Genomic DNA, 21,149 nt, shown 5'->3' on the forward strand with positions numbered 1-21,149 from the left:
CTTCCAGAGCGCCTGTTAGCACAGCCACCTTGGGTTACCCACCACATTTCAGCATTACAGGAGATTTAGCCCAGGAGCCCGACCTGTTCCTAATGTCAGGGAAGCTATTTTCTTGCCTGGAAGCTAGAAAATAGTGTAGAAAACAAGGCGAGTCTGTATTCATTTTGCCATCTCTGCATAAAACTGATTAATTTTCTCACAGGTAGATGTAAATAGTTGCACAAATAATTTATTATTTTAAGCTAAAGATATTTATAAAACCACTTGCTTGAACTTTTCCCCACTAACTTGCACTTAATGGATCCTCACTGTTACTCTGTTCAAAATTAGCAAGCGTTTTAATTTGGGCTTGGCAGATCTGGGGAAATAATGTTACTTCATCAGCTGTACATAACTGTAATGAACAGGATGTTATCAGCCCCAAGAACACAAATGATCCTAAAATGGCTTGCTTAATTGCTGGTCATTCATATTGATTATTTTGAATTTAAAATTGATATGTCCAGATACTTGGGCTGTGAATTACACAGAGGGCCTCTTGGGGCAAGTATTGCTTTCCAGGGCTTAGCCTTGGTGGGTGTCAGTCCTCACAATGGATTTGGTGCCCGATGGGCTTGGGTGTCAGTGGGGTTATAAATTAAGTGGTGTCTTCTTTGTTCCTACTAGAACATCCATCTGGTGGCCAAGTGGCTGAGATCTCTGGAGAAGAAGCTGGAGCAGCACAGTGAGGGCAGCCATCGGGATTTCCGTGTTTTCATTAGCGCAGAGCCAGCTCCGTGCCCAGAGAGCCACATCATTCCGCAGGGCATCCTGGAGAACTCCATCAAAATCACCAATGAGCCGCCGACAGGGATGCACGCCAACTTGCACAAAGCCCTTGACAACTTCAACCAGGTAGGGAGCGTCCCGCTGGGCGGGCTGGGGGCTTGGTGGGTCTCTTTCCATTTCCCAGTGGAGGACTTGGGCGATCCTGGCCAGCCTCCTTCTTGCAGGAGGTCACAGCATGCTGGATTTCAGCCCAATTTGTGCATTTGTCATTAATGTATGATTCTTAAAAAAAGGATGTTTTGTTACAGAATCAAACTTGGCTCCCCAGGGAGCTGGTTGAGTCACCATCCCTGAATGTGTTTAAAAACCATCTGGCTGTGGCGCTCAGGGACATGATTTAGCAGAGGGTTGTTAGAATTAGGCTAGTTTGGTTAGGCTGTGATTGGACTCGATGATCTTGAAGGTCTTTTCCAACTTGAGCGATTCTATGATTCTATTCTATGATTCTTCATCATTTGGGAAACATTTCTGTCGTGATTTGACTTGATTTCCGTGGTGGTGTCCCTCATTTTGGGTTGGTGAGTGGCATGTCACATCTGTAATCCGGAGACACAGAGAGGAAAGTGGCCCGAACTTCACCCTCTGTGGTGATCACAGTTAATTTCTGCTAGGGCTGGTGGCAGGCTGCTTATTCCTTTTATTGCACGCAGCTCGAGGTTATCACACACTACACTCCTGCTATCTCTGCTCTTTGCTGCAGGGCTGCAGCAGAATCCTGTGCAGGGGGCACGAAAACAGAGCGTGTGGCAGCGATGGGCAAATATTCTTCTTCTCTTTGTGTCTTCAGGGGGCAGGGCTCAGTGCATGCAGTGAGACACAACAAACTGTGCAGGAGCAGCGTGGCTCCCGGAGCAGCCTGGGCTTCCAGGTGGTGCTGGAGCTGTCATGCATCACTGCTGCACTTCTGCCCAGCCTATTTTGTGCATGACCCCAAAGGCTAAGGGCTAACAGCTCACATTTATGATGATTCCTTTCAAAAGATATGGACCATTGCACTCTGCTGCCCTGAATGTCCGTTACCTTCACTCACACATGCTGCCTTGGGCATGCAGCTCTCCCAGCAGCACCCTGCCTGTTAACCACAGCATCCAGCAGGGCCTGCAAGAGCTCCCACTGCTCTGCCTGCCTCCTCGTGGCACTGCACTCACTACAGCCTCTCTGTTCTGCTGATGGCTACACCAGGAGCACAAAGGGCACATCTTTCTCTCCATGTCACTTGGGATCAGGCAGGAGCATCGCAGCTGTGCTGGACCCATGGCACTGCTTCAAGGGGCAAGGAAATGGTATGGGGGGTGTCTCAAGTGTAGGAGCTGCTTTCTCCAAAGAGATGAGAGTGGGAGCCACAGCACAAGGATTAATGCCAGCAGTCAGAGAAGATTATTCCATTTTTATCTACTGTCATTCATACTGTCATTTATCATCCTGAACTCCACGAAATGTCCTGGAGAATGAGGGAAGGGAGAACCTTCACCCAAAGTAACGTTTTCATCCTGCCCATGCTCATTTCAATTAGATAGTAATTAGCATCTTCTGAATTGCCAGAGTATTATAAAATGTCTCTTATCACAAATCCTGGAGTGAGTGGGTGGAGCCCCTTTACACCTCATTTCTTTGCCTTGTTCAGAATAGATGTTCAAATTCAGCTTTTAGCTGAAAGCCACTGAGAAGGGTCATTATTGTGTGTGTGGGGATATCGTTCTGGTCTGTGGCTGAAATAAAAATGCACAACCAAATGGAGAGGCCAATGAGCCTGCAAAAGTCTCATACTCAGTTTTCATACCAGGAAGCTCTCTTTGAAGTCCAGGGGTATTTTCTGAAATGAAAAATCTGTTTTTCATTAGGTTACTGATAGTGGAGGGAGCTCAGAATCCAGTGTCCTCAAGAAGAAAACAGGAATTGAGCTGTTTTGAGTCCTATGCAGTTAGTCAACATCTCGTACACTTTGCAGCAACTGGTTCCCCCTGTTCAGCAGAGACCCTGAGCTCTGCAGCTGGTGAGAAGTCTAACACTAAAGTGCATTACTTTAGGTGAAGATGATGGAGGGAAGTCACACAGGTGCCTTTTATGGTCCTTATTGCATAACAGAGTTGGACTAAAGGGTCTGTCCTTGACAGGGAGGATGCTCTCTGCTCACTCAGGTCTATGCCTGAGTGCAGGTCATGGCCACGGTGCCCTGGACACTGTGCTCCTCGGGGGGTTTGCAGGGACCTGGATGGAGGTGGGGGTCTGTCCTTCCCAACTGTCCATCTCCTGGTTCTCGGGAGATCTGTGCTGCTGGCAGTGGGGCATGCCATCATTCTCCTGTCACGGGGAAGGGGATCTGCTGCTCTAGCCAATGCAGAGCAGGGGCAGGAGCAGTGGAAACATCCACCAGACTTCAGCCACAGAAAGACGCCTCAGACCCATCCATGAGAGCAGAGCTTTGGCCCAGGTGCTGTGCATTCACCTCCAGACCCTTGTTGCTTGGCTCTGCTATCCCATAGAAGTGATTTCCATGTGCCAGGACCGGGAATGGCTGCCCAGGCTGCCCCTGTCCTGCCTGCTGGGATGATCTCTCACTGCTTCCTTCTGGCTGTTTGGATCTCTTTCATTTGTGCATTGTCAGTGATGAATTAATCAGGCTTCTGCCCTTCCACCATGACTACTACTTTGTCAGTATTCAAGCTTTAAGCATAGCCTAGAAATTGGGCAGGGAAGCACCAGTTGCTGTGCTGACCTTATGGGAGCTTGTTTTTTGTTTTTCTTTGCAAACGTTTGGTCATCCCTGCTTGGATCTTCTCATATCTGCCTTGGTGTGCCATCAGCACATGTGCTGCTACAGTGCAAGGCTGGGCTGGGTTTGTGCAGAGCATCAAGCACTGCTGCCCCACAAGAGTTCTCCATTGCTTCAGCCCCGTGGCTTAGAAAGATACTGCTCCAAGAAACCTTTTGTATCCAAGGGGGCAGAATGAAGTGTCATCTAGGTGCCATCATCCTGGGCATGAGGTGCCTCAGGGCTGTCACCCCATCTGCACTGCCCCTCCATCTCCCTGATGTGGGATGCAGGACACACCCTGGCACTGGAAGGGTGCAGCTTTCCTTCTCTTCCTGGCTCTCAGATTACAACATCACTTTGATTTACGAAGGAAAACATGAATTCATAAAATATGCAATGGAATTTACCAACACATTTGCGATGAAACCCACTGTCTCAGGGAGCTCGAGGGCACGTAGGTTATTCAGAAATGAACTCATGGAGCGAATCAGCTCACAGCTGTCTGAAATCTGGTGTACTTGGGAGGAAGAACTTACCTCTGCCTCCCTGCCTGTGTTGCAGGATACCCTGGAGATGTGCACTCGGGAGAACGAGTTCAAGAGCATTCTGTTTGCCCTCTGCTATTTCCATGCTGTGGTGGCAGAAAGACGCAAGTTTGGTCCCCAAGGCTGGAACCGGTCCTACCCCTTCAACACTGGAGACCTCACTATCTCTGTTAACGTGCTCTATAACTACCTGGAGGCCAGCTCGAAGGTGAGTGAATGGACACAGAATCACAGAATGCCTTTGGTTGGAAGGGACCTTAAAGCCCACCCAGTTCCAAGCCTCTGCCATGGGCTGGTTACCACCCACCAGATTGGGCACTAGATCAGCTTGCTTTGGCTGGCTGCTGTTTGGTGGCTTTTAACTTCCAGTAATGAACTGGATCATGCTGAAACTCCCACAGGTTTTCCATAAATGTCATTTTCTTGGTATCTTTGGTTTTATAGCATCACAGTTTGGTATATCTTTACTGTGAGGCAGGAAACTTCAACACCTACAGCAGCTTACAAATCTCATAAAATAGCACCTGTGGTCTGTATTCGCTAGAAATACATAGTGGTCTTTGGTTTAATAGAATTTGGAACAAATTTGCATTTCAGTGGAAAGCTGCGTAAGTCTGTGCAGTGATGCTGTTTTTCCTGGGCAGGACGTAACTACTGCCTAATGTTTGTTTACTTAGAAAACTGGATCAATGCAATGGAAGCACTCACTGAGCAGATCAGTCTTAGAGCTGTAGCCTTCAGCTCAGCAGTGCTGCCTGAACTCTGTCACAGCCTCCTGCTTCATCCTGCAGGTCCCATACGATGATTTACGCTACCTCTTTGGTGAGATCATGTACGGAGGTCACATTACAGATGACTGGGACAGACGGCTTTGCAAGACCTATTTGGAAGAATTTATTAAGCCGGAAATGCTGGAGGGTGAATTCTTCCTTGCTCCAGGATTCCCTCTCCCGGGGAACATGGACTATAATGGCTATCATCAGGTAAGCTCTGTTTTCTGGCATTATTTATACACAGAAGTGTAATGACTTCCATAACTGCCCTATAATCTGTTTTAGGAGGCAGTGAATAGGATTGCAGTGTTTGAGCACACCTCCTGTTATTTCCCATTATGTTCTGTTTCCACTGACATTTCATCAATCCCCTGGATAAACCAAGTCTAATGGTAGTTTGCTACTTCGGCATGGGCTCATTCTGTTCATGCATGAATGGTATTGGTTCTTGAGACTTGAGCGGGGCTTCTGGAAAATTACATCCACAAGCTGTTTGCTAAAGTGGCCCTTTCAAGCTCCTTTTATTATCAATTTTGGTGAGAAACGCTGACGGGTCGGGTCATGGTGATCTACTTACTGATCTCATCTGTTCTTTGTACACAAATGCAGCAGCAGGGATAGGCGTATTAGGCTGGTTTTGTTCATAAAACGTAACTACTGGAAGCTAAACTCACACAGGGGATTTCAGAATATTCATGCTGAAACACACAGCAGATAATTGCTAGAGAAGGTCTGAGCCTGAGAGATGTTGCCAAGCCAAACTTGAGCAATTACCAAATTTTCACAGTAGGAGTAAAACCTTTGTCCTGTGGGGCTCAAGGCCACGAGCAGAGTGGTGTCAGCCAAGGCTTACTTTCTTGGTGGGCAGTAATTCCAGCCCCGTGAACTCTGAAGGCTGAATGCTCTGCATTTGTATCTGACCTCTGCTTCTGTGTGCAGTACATAGATGACACCTTGCCACCAGAGTCTCCTTATCTCTATGGCCTCCACCCCAACGCTGAGATTGGATTCCTTACCCAGAGCTCTGAGAAGCTCTTCCGCGTCGTGCTGGAGATGCAGCCCCGCGACAGCAGCATGGGCGAAGGAGGAGTGGGGACCAGGGAAGAAACGGTGAGAGTGGTTGAAAAATGGGCTGTGTTTACTAGCTGTCTCGCTCCTCAGCAGCTCTGACTGCTCAGGTCTGCCTCACAACTGTGTGCTGTAACGTCTTCTGCCTTTGCCAGAAGCAAACCGGATGTCTAAAACCACCAGCCTCATATTATGCTGAACGTCACCGCAGCGGGTTGTAATTGGAGTATTGTCAGTAATAGGACAGTGGCTTTTAATTACCCCCTGAACTGCAGTGCCTTCATTATCATCCTGCAAAGACGTTGCAAATAAACCTTCTGTGGCCTCCCCTACCTCTGAGCCACCGGTCCCCATGCACCGTGTTGTGACTGGCATACCAACAGCTCCACACACCATCTGCCACGCACCGCGTCCTGCCCAGCTCCCAGGGGCCTTGTCATTCCTCATTTCCAGCCGAGCCCATCCGCTGTGCCCGTGTCTCAGATTGATCTCAGCTCTTCCTCTTGAAACTCACAGCTCATTAAAATCCAGCCCTAGCATTCATACCAGCATCTGAAACCAGCCAACACTTGCTCGGTTTTTGATTTCTGCAGACTTGAGGCTTCTGTTTCAAGCCCTGCAGGTTAATGAATGGCTAATAGAAAGCGTAAGTGAAGGCTCTGATTTCACACAATTCCTTTGGCTTGCTGTGCTGCTGGGCACTGCTGTCCTTGCCTGAGGGACAGTCAGAAGGGGCAGGAATGGTCAGTTTTCAGATCATGCTGGAATTTGAGGTGAGGGGAATAACCCAGACTTAGCAAAGCCAAAGAAGATACTCAAATGGGAATAATTTTCTTTTTGCCCGTTAATTGGAACTCAGCTCCGTGGCCAGAGTAGAACTATCAATGGTTGATCCAGTGGCATCACAGGGCTTGGCTTTGCTGCAGATTCCTGCAGACAGCCAGGGAGCCCTTGTGGGCTTTGTGATCTCTGAGGAAAGCTGCCTGGAGGCAAGCTGAGCATGGCCTGGCTGCACTGCTTCCTGCCTGGGGGATGCTCCCACAGCTCATGTTCTTCTCGGAGAGATATCTGTCATTACCTGACTTACAACTGGCACTGGCCATGCCTCTTTCACTCAATCCTTGCAAGGGAGTGAGGACAGAGTTCTCTCCACTCCTCCATTTGTGGATTTCTACCCCTTTTTTGGCTGAGGTGGTTGTAGAGATCTTGCACAGAGCTGCTGGAAAGCTGTCTTTTTCCTGAGGCTCTGAGCTCCAGTTACTCCCACAAGTTTCTGAGGCCACATTAGAGAAAATGAGCCGTCATTGTTGTGAATAAAATCAGAGCCAGAGAGATTTGCGGGGGAATTTCAAATTATAGGGTACTTCGATACTGCACCAGGTGCAGCTTAAGAGCTTTTCCAGCTGAGCTTCAGCTTCAGCCACCTCATTGGCTGCAGTAGCAGCCCGTGCTTCATCATTTCTTCATAGCTCCAGTGTGTGCATGGAGGGTTTGGGAGTGCAACGATGGAAGAGTGTCAGAGTCCAGAATATGAATGTCAGAGGGCATGGCAATGAAATTACCCGTGGGCTGCTTCTGCCAGTGGCTGGAAGCTGTTGTTGTCACCCACTTGCCAGCTTTGTACATCAGATTTTGGAAGTGTAACTGCACTCCTGAAAAATCAACTTGGTTTCCAAACCAAATTGAGTCGGTGACCTGAAAACAACTTTGTTTCATTGCACTTTTCTTCCACAGCTCTATTAGTTCAGAATGCAGCTTAAAATTCAGTTTGATATAATCACCTCTCTCTATCAATATACCACAGAAAAGCAGCTCATGAGCTCAGTTATCCTGAGGCTCAGCTGAGATTACAGCCCCATCAGTCTTCTCGCATTGAGGCTGACCTTAGAAGAAGTAAGAGTGCAGACTTGAGACCCAAGGAGAGAGAAGAACGTTACATGTTGCCCTGACATTTTTAAGCCGTCATTTTGAAAGCGTCTCTTCTGACATTAACTTTGTAAGCATTTGAATTTTAATAGGATGGGGCAAGGTCTTTGAAAGGTGCGATGCCCAGCATAGCTGGCAGTGATTGTTTTTGGAGACAGCAACTGGCAGATGGAGTTTTCAGCCCTTGTTCAGACAGCTGTCAGTTGGAGAAGCCCCACGGGTCATTCACTAACATCCCTCTCCACTCCCTTTGGCACACAGGTGAAAGCTCTTCTGGATGAGATGCTAGAGAAGCTGACGGATGAGTTTAACATTGCAGAACTGATGGCAAAGGTGGAGGAGAGGACACCGTACATCGTGGTTGCTTTCCAGGAATGTGAGCGCATGAACATCCTCACCAGTGAAATAAAGAGCTCTCTCAAGGAACTGGACCTGGGGCTGAAGGTAGGAATGGAATAGAAGCTCATGGAATAGAAGGGGTCAGCGCTGCCGGCTGCAAAACCCACTTGACTCCATGGAGAGAGATTCGCAGATGGATTTCAAGTGGCACATTGTCCCCAAGCCGCAAGCACAAGCATTGGCTGGGGTTAAAGATACACGTAGTAACAATGGCTTCAGGCACTTCTGTGTACCTGGTATTGTAACGCAGCAACAATAGTGCTCGCAGGAATTGAGAAATAGCCTATTTGAAACCTAACCAAAAAAATCACACCTTTTCACAAAATGTCCAGTTAATGGGGAGAGCTTGTAATAAGGTCTCATTAAAGGCAAAAGCCTTTCAGCAGAAGCTGAAATCAAAGGAGAGATTGGTCATGTGTAAGGATACATGACTATCCACAGCTGTGAGACAAAAAGGCTTAAAAAGCCAGGAGCTTTGCAAGGGATAAAACTCCCCTTGCTGGGTACAAGTCAATTGCAAATGGGAGAAGGGGAGGGTCAGGGAATGGCTGACCCTATGGAGATACTGTCCATGATTGCTCTGTGCATGGTTAGTTCTCCACCCTGGTAAGAAGCTAGACTGATTTCAGGAAGGTGAAATCAGTGTGTGACTCTCTAGGTGGTGGTTTTGGCCTTTGCTTACGGGGAATGGTGAAGGGTTCTGGGGCTGACAGGACATGCCAGGTAATATGCAAGCTTTTGGGTTCAGTGGGATGCACAGGAGGGCTGTGGTTTGAGGCTGCATGCAATGCTAGGGGAAGTCATCTGCTCAGCTCCCTGTCGGGCACATGCTGGCACAAAATATCAAAGTCTTCTGCCTTCCCATTAGAGTATAACCTGGCATAGAGCGGGCTGCTGTGCCAGTGCACGAGGACCTTCCCCAGCAGCCTGGAGCAGCTTTTCTCCTTCACTTTGTCACCCCAAAAGATTCTTTGCAGTGGCAACATGCTGCATGTCCCTTAGAAAGAGAATGGTGGCTGGAGGTCATGGCACAGAGCTGGTGACTTCAGAGCTACCCTGATGCCTTCTCCTTGTCACTGATACAAACTTGCTCTCCGGATGATTTCATGGTGTGGAGCAGCAGTTAAGGACACCAGTCACTGGGCAGTCCCTGTTCCATGATTTCCTTAAAGGCAGTTGTCATCCTAGTCTGCCAAAATCTCAGCTCACAGGAATACTTTGCAGTGCATGGGAGGAATTTGAAGGAAATGCAACTGCTTTGTCCTGACCCTATAGAAAAGCCTGACAGGAGGACTTGCCCTGAGTCTGCATGGCAGTGCCAGTCCTCTGTTGAGGGCACCTTTGAAGAGAGATCTCCAAGCAGCATATCTGCAGTGTGTACATGGAGGTACTGGATTTGAGATTTTCAGGGGGGTAAGGGGAAGGATAAGACTGAGCTAAATCCTGGCCATGCTGTGCGCTGTGAACCCAGCAGTCTGGGTCAGTGTTGGTGCAGCACTTCTGCATTGTTTTCACCACTGATGCTTGTTGGCTTGGTGCAAGAAACAGACATATCATATATGTTTGGTGATGGCCAGGTATGTGCAGTCCATTTTAGAATAGGTTGATATTTATGTGGTCAATTATTATAAACAGGTTTCCTTTATTTTCTAGCATGAGGCAAGGGAACTGAAAATCCTGTTTCCTGAGACAGGTGGAAAGAAGTGATTTAATGTTTCACTTCTCCAGCACTAAACATGCTCTAAATGTGACTTGGACAGTGTGTAGTGATCAGATTTAGTGTGGATAAGGGTAAGCTGTTTAATATTAGCAGGGAGACTGAGGGGAGGCAGGGGCCTAAATAAACCACAGGCAGTGTATACCACGGAAATCAGGCAATAATCATAGAATCACACAGAATAGCCTGGGTTGAAAAGGAGCACAGTGCTCATCCAGGTCCAACCCCCTGCTGTGTGCAGGTCGCCAACCAGCAGACCAGGCTGCCCAGAGCCACATCCAGCCTGGCCTTGAATGCCTGCAGGGATGGGGCATCCACAGCCTCCTTGGGCAACCTGTTCCAGTGCCTCACCACCTCTGGCTGAAAAACTTCCTCCTTATATCCAACCTAAACCTCCCCTGTCTCAGTTTAAAACCATTCCCCCTTGTCTTATCACCATCCACCCTTGTAAACAGCCATTCCCCTTCCTGCTTATACACTTCCTTCAAATATTGGAAGGCCACAATGAGGTCTCTTCAGAGCTTTTTCTTTTCCAAGAACAAGCTCAGTTCCCCCTCAATAATAGAGGGGGCCAGTTTCTCTCCAAAGCTCTACCGTGAATCATGGCAGGGAAGTGAGACTGCATCTGCAGCAAAGGCAGTGCTAAGGGCTACATGTGTTGCTCCCAGCAACATCAGTACTGATGGTGGGTTCTGAGACCAAATGTACAGATTTGTGATACCATTTCTCAATCTTGAGTATGCTGAGGATACTGACGGGTCTGAGATACCATCACTGGGTGACCCTTCAAATTGTGGGTCTGTACACAGAGCTGCATGGGTCCCTGCAAGGCTGAGCTGGACATTGTGCATGGCCCGTGCTGCTTCCAGCATCACCCAAGGGCCCTTCCTGTGCTGTGGGTGTCACATAACAGCCAAGGCTTGGGTGCTGTCCCAACTTGACTTCCACAGTTTGGAAGAGGAATCCTGCTTTAATTATTCCTTCTCAGAGCAACCTCTATGGGATGCACATTAATCTCCTGCATTGTGGTCCTGACTGACAGCACTTAGAGGAGGAGAGTTTACACAACAGGAGCCACAGATCTCAGAATAGAATAAATGAAACACAGAGGAAGTGATGCTATTGTTTTTAGCTTAGTATTTTTTGCCGTCCTATTGTTTTTAGCTGACTGTCTGCTAAAAGAAGGTGATTTGGAAATGTCACAGCTAATTTGAATTTTTGAATAATTCATTGTGTCTGTATAAGGGAAAGCGATTGTTTGGCCCAAAAATAGTAGACATCCCACAAAGAGGAAGAGAAATTGCAATAGAGTGGTGGCCATCAAAAATAACTGCACGCTGTGTTTCCAAGCCCTTTATTCTTGGTGGTTTCGGTGAGGCCAGGGGCTGGGCTGAAACCCCCATGTGCTAATGGCCTATCCAGTGCCATTTCTGTGAGCAGGTTTTCTATTTTGCACCTTCAGTGAAGGATAAGCCTCCAAAATGAAGGCAATAAATATTGTAAAAAGATACAGTAAGACCAAATTCCGTAAGGCTAGCTGGGATTTCGCTGCATGGAGCGAAAATAACCTTAAACTGAGAAAACAATTTGTGACAATAGTCTGCTCATCTTGAGGGAATGTCTGCAGGCTGATTAGGATTTCCTTCAAGGGTGTCTTTAATGAAAATTACTCTCAGTGTTTGGGGAAAAAAAAAAAGTAACTTGAATCATTCCGGATGCACTTTAGTATTCAGCATCTGAAATGCAAATGTATGCGTAATTGTGTTTGGGCAACAGTATGAGGGAGCAGCTCTGGATGCTTTGAACCCTCGCAGGAGATTCCAACAAGTATGCTCGAGTGCACAGGCTTTAAAAATTGCTTTTCTCAAGCTTTCCTGAGAATTACATTTGCTAATTCATTTGTTTCCTGAAAGTAAAATTAGACAGGATATATGATCATGAGGGTTGTGTTTTTCAATCAATCTGAGTGCTTGTGTGTGTTTTGCAATATTTCTACCTGCTACAAAACCTTTCCAAGAGTGAAGAATGCTTCTGCCTGACCCTGCTCGGAGGTCCTGTGGGTCTGTGTCCTGATGTGACCCGTTGGCCACCACCTTTGGGCATGGTCTCACCATGGCATTAACCACAGCTGCCTATGGGACAGGAAAAATGGTCCTGTCGGGGGCCGAGTTCTCCTGAGATGGGAGGTGATGGCCTGTGGAACAGGGATGGAGAAGGAACTGAAATGGGACTTCAGAGCTGATGTACCAGCAGAAGTTACTGAGCAGCAGAATGGGGATAGCTGTCCATAGCTTCGGGTGAGGGGCCCCTGCTTGGACATGGCCACTCTTCTCTGTTGTGAGTTTTAATTACAGATCACTAAATTTTCTTAGATTGTGTTCTAAAGTGAAAAAAATTGGGTTTCTCCAAGGAAATACCTGGGGCACACGCTGCCTTTATGTTTCTTTACCACCATGTAGTGAACATCTATGCAGCAAATATTACTTGGGGTACTTGGGGCTTTAAAGACCTTTTACCATCCATCCTGCAGTTTGCAGGTTCCCCTCGAGTGCAAAGCACTGAACAGGAGCAGAGAATGGGAATGTGGGCTGCTCTCTGGGTGGCTGTGCCATTGCATAGGCAGATGCAGCTCTTCCTCTTGGTTTAGGACTAACTGCAAATTGTCCTCCTTCCACCAAACCATTCATTTGACCTCATTTGCTGCCTCTAGCTTAAAACAAACTGTCTTTAAATCTCTGTCCACCACAAATCCACGGGGAAACCTCGCTTTTAACTTGTTCCTTCCTGCTCCTGCTGCCTGCTGGGCCTCTGGCTGTGATCTCATCCTGCTGGAGCCTGTAAATACAGCCTGCAGATCAGAGCTCTGTGGGGAAACAGCATGGTTGGTGTAGAAGCTGCAAAGATTTTTCAACTGCTGGACACTGACAAGCTTTGCTAAACACGTGTCAGGGGTTGCTCTAAAAGGATTTCAACTTTTGCTAAAGCCTCATAGGTTTTCCTGGCCCCAGCAAAGGGCACCTCTGCTGCCCTCATGGCTGGAGGCACTGAAGTCCTGTGAAAGAACAGTTGGAATTTGTTAATGTGAACAGACTGACCCAATTCCCTCGCCCTCGTTCTCAGCAATGGCACAACTGATTTCAGTTAATCTTTCCAAAAACACTCAGCCTGAGGGAAAGAGAAATTGTAAGTCAGATAAATTTTAGCAAAATGTTAAGGGGACAAAAGTAAGTATTTATAATGGACTCAGTGTTAACTATGTCTCCAAACTGCTATGGTGTGTCGTGCCCTCTATCTCAGCATGGAGCATGCAAAGGTTTAAATTGTGAAGGACATCACGAGCTGTGCCTGCATTTGCAGATCCAATCCTCCTCTGCTCAAAGTGGGCTCAGTGGGAGCAGGTTGCCCAGGTGGATTTTCAGTATCTCCAACGACAGAGACTCCACTGCCTCTGTGAGCAACCTATGCCAGTGTTTGACCACCCTCACAGTAAAAATAATGTTTGTATTTCAGCAGAATTTCCTGTATTTCAAGTTGTCCTCACTGGTCACTGAAAAGTGCCTGGCTCCATCTTCTTTACTTCCCACCATCAGGTATTTCTAGGCATGTTGTGATCCAAGCTCCCAGCATGCTGCAAAGGTTCCCAGGCTACAAGACAGGGTGGCAGAAGGGACCTCTCTCCTCAGCAGCAAAGGATCAGCTGTTGCTGTCACATGCTGCTCTGCCCTGTGCTGCCGTGGTGGGTGCCTCAGTGTGCAGAGCTGCCAGCCCGTCATCTCCTAGCAGTGCACTGACCCTATTTTGCAGCTGTAGGGGGAGCGGGAGCCTTCCTCCCGCTGCTGGAAGTCATGAGCTTCCGACATTGGTTGTAACAGTCTCCATTTCCCACCTGGTAGGCATAGACTCTGCCCCTCGACACGACCAGGCGCTGAGGCTCATTGTAGCTGGAGGCTCTCAGAGAAGATCCAGCTGGTCTTTCTCACCATCTCTGATGCTAAACAGTCTGCTGACCGCCTCCTGCAGCTCTTTTCTTGGTGGCACAGGTCCTCCGCCAACAGATAGTGCTGCAGTCATAGAGTCCATCTGCCAGCCTGTACTCAACCCCCAGCTGCTCCAGGTGCTCCTGGGGACTGTGCCCTGTGCCCTGTCAGCCCTAGGGCTCAGCAGTTGGAGCCCCATCCGTGTGCCTCACAGACTGCTGCAGCTCTTCTCAGCCTCTGTCAGCTGCAGCACTGCCATCTGGGCAGCTCTTGTGTGGACTGAAGGTAATTTCAGCTGGACTCAGCAGGGGTTTTCTTAATGATCAACCAGCAGACACTGGAGCCCTACTGCAGAGTACCAGAAGTTCAAGAGGGATGCCATTGTGCAGAGCCCCTATTTTGACTGTGCAATGATGTTCCACCTCTTCTCCTGTCTGGGCCAACCTGATACATATTCCTAAAAGCTTCAAAAATAGTGATCTGCTGGATAGAGGAAAAGTCAACTCTCTCTATCTCCCACTTGGCTGAATCATATCTTAATTTGTTGTCTGCTCCCCTGCTGTGAAAGAAGCTGTGATTACATTTAAAAGCAAGATGTGAATTCAGAAAGAAAGACTTGCACTGCAAAGTAAAAAGGAGGAGGGGAGTGGGGAAGTGGAGGAGAGGTGGAGAATACTACTTGGTGTAAGAAATATTTGGACAATTTGGGAGTAGATTACCAGAGAGCTTGCCCCAGTAGCATTGGTGGGAATAGCTCAGCATCTCTGTCAGTGTGTCCTGTAAAGATCTTCAGTCAAAGAGAGAAAGCAAAACCAACACAGGGGCAGCCGAAGGGCAGCTCTGCTCACTGTCACCCTTACACAGCTTTTTCTCCAAGTAGTATTTTTACGGTAGGGGAGATGAGGCTGCGGGAATATGAAGCTGCAGTAGATGGTACTTGTGAAAACCTAAAACTCATGAAGAAATTTGCAGGATGTGAACACTAGGGACAGTGTAAGGTGCCATGCTCTTCCAAACTTGCACAGCCTCTGCTGCCAAGCAGGTTTTGTTCAGGTTAAATGTTGCTGACTGTGCCCTCTCTTATTAAGGGAGAACTGACCATGACAAGTGACATGGAGAACTTGCTGAACGCCCTGTTCTTGGACGTGGTGCCTGAGTCCTGGGTGAAGAAGGCTTATCCTTCCACGGCCAGCCTGGGAATGTGGTTTGCTGACCTCCTCACTCGCATCAAGGAGCTGGAGACGTGGACAGGAGACTTTTCGTTGCCTTCTGCAGTGTGGCTTGCTGGGTTCTTCAACCCTCAGTCGTTTCTGACAGCCATCATGCAGTCCACAGCCAGAAAAAATAAGTGGCCTTTGGACAAGATGACCTTGCAGTGTGATGTTACAAAGAAGAACCGGGAAGATTTTGCCAGTCCTCCTCGGGAAGGGGCTTACGTCCATGGTTTGTTCATGGAGGGTGCACGCTGGGATGCACAGGTGAGCTCACCAAGGCTGTTATGTTAGTAGATGGCTTGGGCATTATGCCCTCGTTATTTGGTATTGTACTCCAGGAAGCTTCCCAGACCAGGCAGATATTTGTCTAAAGTAGATGTCTGTGCTGCCTCTGTAGGACTGGGAAAGAAGTGGGTCCTTCCTCTGCAGCCTAGGGTGCAGATCCTGGACGGTCAGATGGATCATCATTTCATGGTGATGAGTGGAGTTCAAACTGGCCATCTCATGAGGTTACTAAAGGCAGAAAACATGGGGTTCTCTCAGGACTAAGTTGTCCCTGCACCTTAGCATAGTTGTGATTTCACTGTTGCCTTCAAAATTTCATGACACTTTTAGTATCACTGCTCTGACCCCTGCTTAGTGGGGAGAGAGGACCCTGATTTTTTACATCTTCATATCCTTATGGTTTGTGTAGCTAAGTGGGTTGTATGTGCCAACTCCAGACTGCCATTATTCTGCTGCTGAGAGGTCCAGGATTTCACCTGCATAAATAGAGCTTGTGACCAAAAATGAGTTGCATCCTTCAGCCATCCCCTGAGGATGTTGGGTAAAGCTGTCATGGAGCTCGATCCAGGCAGGCTGAAAGTGTGGCATGGAGGAGGCAGGTCCTGGACAAGCAGACAGCAGGGGTACCCCTTGCTCTTCTTCCCTTTTCTGGATGTGGCCCAATGCCCTTCAGCTGTGACACAGCCAGCCCCAGGGCAGCCAGGGTGAGAGCCTGGAGAGGGTGCATGCAGGAAGGTATGCTCACCTGCTGCTTCCTGCCCACGTAGCTGACAGTGCTTTTATTAGAGCACGCCTGGTGCTGCAGCATCCCAATGGAGTGCAGCTGTCCCTGTCATCCCTTCTGACAGTTGTCAGCTGTTAGGAGTTCAGTTTGCCATTAGGAGAGCCATTAGGCTGACAAATCCCCACTGGGCTTGGTCCTCTGCGTTGCCCGGCCTGTTAGTACCACAAATCCCAATTTGTTCTGCACATGAGAATTAAATGACAGTGATTCATGCAGCTCATCCTCTGGGCAGCCAGTGCACTGCTTCTGCTGCCAGTGATGTGTGAGAGAGTGAGGGCTGATCAAAGTGGGTCACCCAGAACTTACTTATCTGTGTCAAGTTTGCCCTCTTGCAGGAGCAGGCTTTGCTTTCAGAGGCAGCTCTTCAGAGCCTTAACCCTGAAGATCCCCTGTTATCTGCTGTGGGGCTTAGCAGTAGGATGCTAAGTAGAGGGGCCATGCCTGTTGTATGCTGCATCCCATCCTGGCCCTGCAATTCAAATATAATAATCTCCATTTATTTTTCAGCTCTCTCTGTGCAATAGTTTTCCACAAAGGATAGGAAATTAGGCAACGAGTAGAACTCACTAACTGATGGCATCCAGTGCATTTTATCACAAATCTCTGTGAAGGGCAAAGCAAAGGATGATTTCCCTCTGCAACCCAACGTCTAGTGATCCTACAGCTCCCTTCCCGTTCCTTTCCTAAGCCTTGGTGTATGGCTGCCTTACGAAAACCCTTGCAACTCTTGGAGGTCACAGCTCCCTGCTATAGGGAATGCTGGATTTCAGTTACCCTCAAAAAATAACATTTTAAATTGATCAAATTGGGCCGGACACAGCAGAATAGCAGAAGTTTTAAAAGACATCCTAGTCTTGCATGTCAAATGCTCCATTAAAAACAAATTCCAATGACTTTTGTTTCCTATTACCATCATTATCACCATTACTGGAAAGTGAGTGGGTTCTGCCAAGGTTATCAACTCTCACAGGTGATAATAAAAGTGAAGAATGGGAAGTTTCAGTGGTGCAAAGCCAGAAATCTTCTGGGGAGCACGTGGCTTCTCTCCTCCATCCCTTCCAATATCTTGTATGGGTGACTGCTTTCAGAAGTGCAGTTTCTCTTCAGAGGCCATCTAGACTTTACTAAATGTGTTTTTCTGGTTACATTTTCCTTGAGATTGAAAGATACTGAGCAATTACATTTATAGAACCATTCATAATCTCTGGGTATCATGCTTCAATTTATTTCAGTGAAGAAAAGAATATTTTCACATGTTGCTCCAAACACTGAAATATCATTTCCACCCGTGGAACTATTCATTTTACCTGTAATCCAGTGAGCACTAGTATACATTAATGGAGGCAGAATTATTAAAACTGCTGCACAGTTATTTTGGGTTGCACACTCTTTCCAAATTAATCCTCTGGTAAGAATGGCAGGTCGTGGTTAGAGGAACTCTGCTGGGGAACACCTTCACTTTTAAAATAATATTTCACAGTTAGATTTTGACTCCAGAAGGGGGAAAATTCCCTCTATGTTCTCCTACTCACATTTTTCTATTTATTTAAACATTTATGTTTGCCCTTGGGTGTCTTAAATTTATAAAATATTCATTGCTAAACAGCAGGCAGCTATTAAATGAAATGAAACCAAGCGCATTATTTTGGGTCTGCATGATCTGTTGCTGGAGCACCATTAAAGTCAGTGGGGCTCAGTGAGAGATAGTTATATGGGTGACACTGAGAAATTTGTCTCAAGCCTTGGGATTCCTGGCAGTATTGCTCCCCACAGCGGAGGGTTTGATGCTGGGTGTGTGCCTCTGTCATACCACACTGCCTAGACCATGGGTGTCCAACCTTTGGGCTTGCCTGGGCTGCACTGAGAGAGGAGAGATTTGACCAACCTAATGGCCCTATTGTGATGGTGGTGCATCAATGGACAAAGGAAGAGACACTGATGTCATCTGTCTGGACTTCATTAAGGCCTTTGACTTGTTGTGGTACCCCAAAACATCCTTCTTCCCAAATTGGGGAGATATGGATTTGGTGGGTGCAGTGTTCAGTGGACAAAGAACTGGCTGCAGGATTGAATCCAGAGAGTGATGGTCAATGGTTCCATGTCTGGATGGAGATTGGTGACGAGTGGTGTCCCCCAGCCATCACTGCTGGGACCAATAGTCTTTCATATCTTCATCACTGACATTGACAATGGGATTGAGTGCACTCTCAGGTTGGGTGGACTTTCTAAGGCCAGCCCTACACAAAGCACCAGTTTTCAACCAGCAGAGAGGCTTTGAAGGGACATTCTCTGTGGCAAGGAACAATCACAGCATGCATTCATTTGGTGGCTGAAGAAGCTCAGCATCTTTGGGAACAGTTGCACATCACTCATTTTTTATCTGAGATGCTTCCCAGGAGCTGATATAGATGAAAGCAGCGTCAGTGTCAGCCCAGCCTTGATACAACCCAGTGCTGCAATCTCTGGCCATCACAATTGGCCTCAGCCTTCTGCAGGGGCAATGAATGCACCAAATCTTGTGCACCAGAGACTGAAATTTCTCCTGGAGGGCTGAGATAGGACATGACATGGAGCCTTTGCGTGCAGCTGTCAGTAATCCCTGAGTCTGTGTGAACTGAGAGCTGGAGCAGAATGCAGCTGGAGCTGGGGTCTGCAGTGAAAACTGTGCAAGGCAGCTGTGGAGGGGACACCTCCAAGCTGTGCCATGAACAACCAGTGCCTTATTAACAGTGTTTGGAAAAATGAGTCATTTGGCCAATGCTTTTCCTCCATTGTTAAGTATGGTTAAGTATTCTCCCTTGCACACACCGTGGACATTTCTTCTCATTCCCCATCTCTACGGAAGCCACAAACCTGTCTCTGGACCACCTTGGAGTGATGTTCTGGCTACACTGCTGTCACATCTGGCAATATAAACCCTCTTCGCTGCAGACAGAGCCAACTCTGATAGGCAACCAAGCCATGCAGAAAGGTCTGGTGGCTTAAAGACCTTAAGTAAGCAGTGGTGCAGATGCACCTGTGCTAAGAACATCTCAAAGTAGAGTTGAGTGGGAAGGGATGTTGGCCCCTGGTTCACTGTGTGTGTTCTTGGGTTCATCTTGGGTTATCATCCCTGGCTTCAGAGAGCTCTTCAGTGTCCTCTGACCCTTTGCTGTGTGGCAACATATTATGTCCTGTCTTCAGATTGCCTGTGAGAAGCCAGGGCGAACAGAAGTGAGGATTTCTTTAGGATCTGAGACCCAGAGCTCCCCGAGCACAGAACAGTGGCTTTTTACTGGGTGCTCTGGCAATAGTTAGAGAAAATTGCTTTCAGAATGGAATTAATTTCTGATCATGAGAGCGATAAAAAATGCAAATGCAAATCAGCCCAGACATAATATGGTGATACCTCCAGCAGATATCAGATCTTGTTAACCTGAAATGGATAGAATATATCTTGGAAATTTGATTTGAGTTATCATCAGTGAAATAAAAGTTCTGATCAAAATCCAACCTCAGAAATGAAAGATGTAGATTTTAAGAGCACATAGTAACGCTTGATAAATAGCTCTTTCACAAGCTATCATAAGAATTATTTAATGTTTGTTCAGCATATTGGAAATTACAAAATCCTAAATCAGAGCTGGGTTTGTCACTAGCTTAGGAGAACAGATGGTTTTAGTACAGTTAAACTGAGGTGTATTGCAGGGGGAATTATTTTGCTTCCCTCATTTGCAGAACTAAGCAAACTGTTGGAGAGGTTGAATCTCACCCCACAACTCTGATCTGAGAGCATTTGAAATAACAATGATATGTGAAGCTAAGCTGCAGAGAGAGGCAGTTTTAGCACTGAGTTTTATTTTCCTTTTCTATATTTGTTTTCATTTGCTCTCTCTAGCCTCCATTAAGCAATTTTGCAGACTTTCCTGGAAGTTGACTGATGTGGAGTGCATTTTATTGCCAGAAAGAGAAACATAAGTTGCCAGAGATACCTGAGTTAGCGGAACCAGCTCATTTCATGCCCTCACAGCAAACCATCTTTCTCCTGGCTTGGGCAGCCTGCTGAGCAAGAGCATTTCTTTGGAGAGGATAATGTGGGCTTGTTTAAGATCATATTCCCTCAGGAACAGTCCATCTGAATCCCCTGTGGATGTGTGAGCACCTGCGAGAGAGGAAACGAGCCTGCGGTACCTCTGGGGCCTCATTAATCATTTCCTCTGTCCAGTGCACAATACAGAGACATCTCCCAGGTCACACTCAAAGCTTGGTGGTGCTGTGAGTCCAGACAAAGCCCTGCTCGGGTGTCTGCAGCTGGTTCAAGCACAAGCAATGCTTACAGAATCACAGAACCACAGAGTGGTTGGGTTGGAAGGGTCCTTAAAACCCATCCGATTCCAGCCCCCTGCGGTGGGCTGATTGCCCCCACCAGCTCAGGTTACCCAGGGCCCATCCATGGCCTCGGGGACCTCCAGGGCTGGGGCTCCCACAGCAGTGCCAGGGCCTTACCGCATTCTGGGTAAAGAGCTTCCTCCTCACATCCAACCTAAATCTCCCCCCTTTTAGTTTCAAACCACCATTGCTTGTGCAATCACTGTGTTCCCTGACACAGTCCCACCCCAGCTCTCCTCTGTAGCCCCTTTAGGCAGCCTCACTCCCCGTGAGATGGTTCTGGTCTGACAAACCTTGACTGAGAGCTGCACGAGAACAATAGTGCTGGATGCAGATGGGGTGTCTAGGTTGGATGCTGACATAGATAAGGACCTCACGAATTTCTGCTGAGGTGTTTGTGGGTTTGGATACCTGGGGGAGCAGGTATCATTTTGTACCAGTCCCCTTGGAATAAGCAAACTTGAGGGCAGTTTCTAATGAAACAGGGTAGGTGCTCGATCCAGGCCCTGC

General features: G+C 47.5%; 1 protein-coding gene across 3 annotated transcripts in view; it reads left to right on the top strand.

Annotated features, from left to right (window-relative positions):
- DNAH9 (dynein axonemal heavy chain 9) overlaps positions 1–21,149 on the top strand; it is a 184,053-nt gene that overhangs the window by 161,944 nt on the left and 960 nt on the right. For all 3 annotated transcript variants that reach the window (XM_085240268.1, XM_085240269.1, XM_085240270.1), the window contains 6 exons: positions 667–894; positions 4,145–4,336; positions 4,920–5,111; positions 5,841–6,011; positions 8,157–8,339; positions 15,077–15,466. In XM_085240268.1, coding sequence (XP_085096394.1) covers positions 667–894; positions 4,145–4,336; positions 4,920–5,111; positions 5,841–6,011; positions 8,157–8,339; positions 15,077–15,466 — 1,356 coding nt within the window. The remainder of the gene's footprint in view (positions 1–666; positions 895–4,144; positions 4,337–4,919; positions 5,112–5,840; positions 6,012–8,156; positions 8,340–15,076; positions 15,467–21,149) is intronic.

This window comes from Meleagris gallopavo, chromosome 20 (assembly GCF_905368555.1).
Source record: "Meleagris gallopavo chromosome 20, MGAL_WU_HG_1.1, whole genome shotgun sequence".
In the NCBI taxonomy this organism is placed as follows: domain Eukaryota; kingdom Metazoa; phylum Chordata; class Aves; order Galliformes; family Phasianidae; genus Meleagris; species Meleagris gallopavo.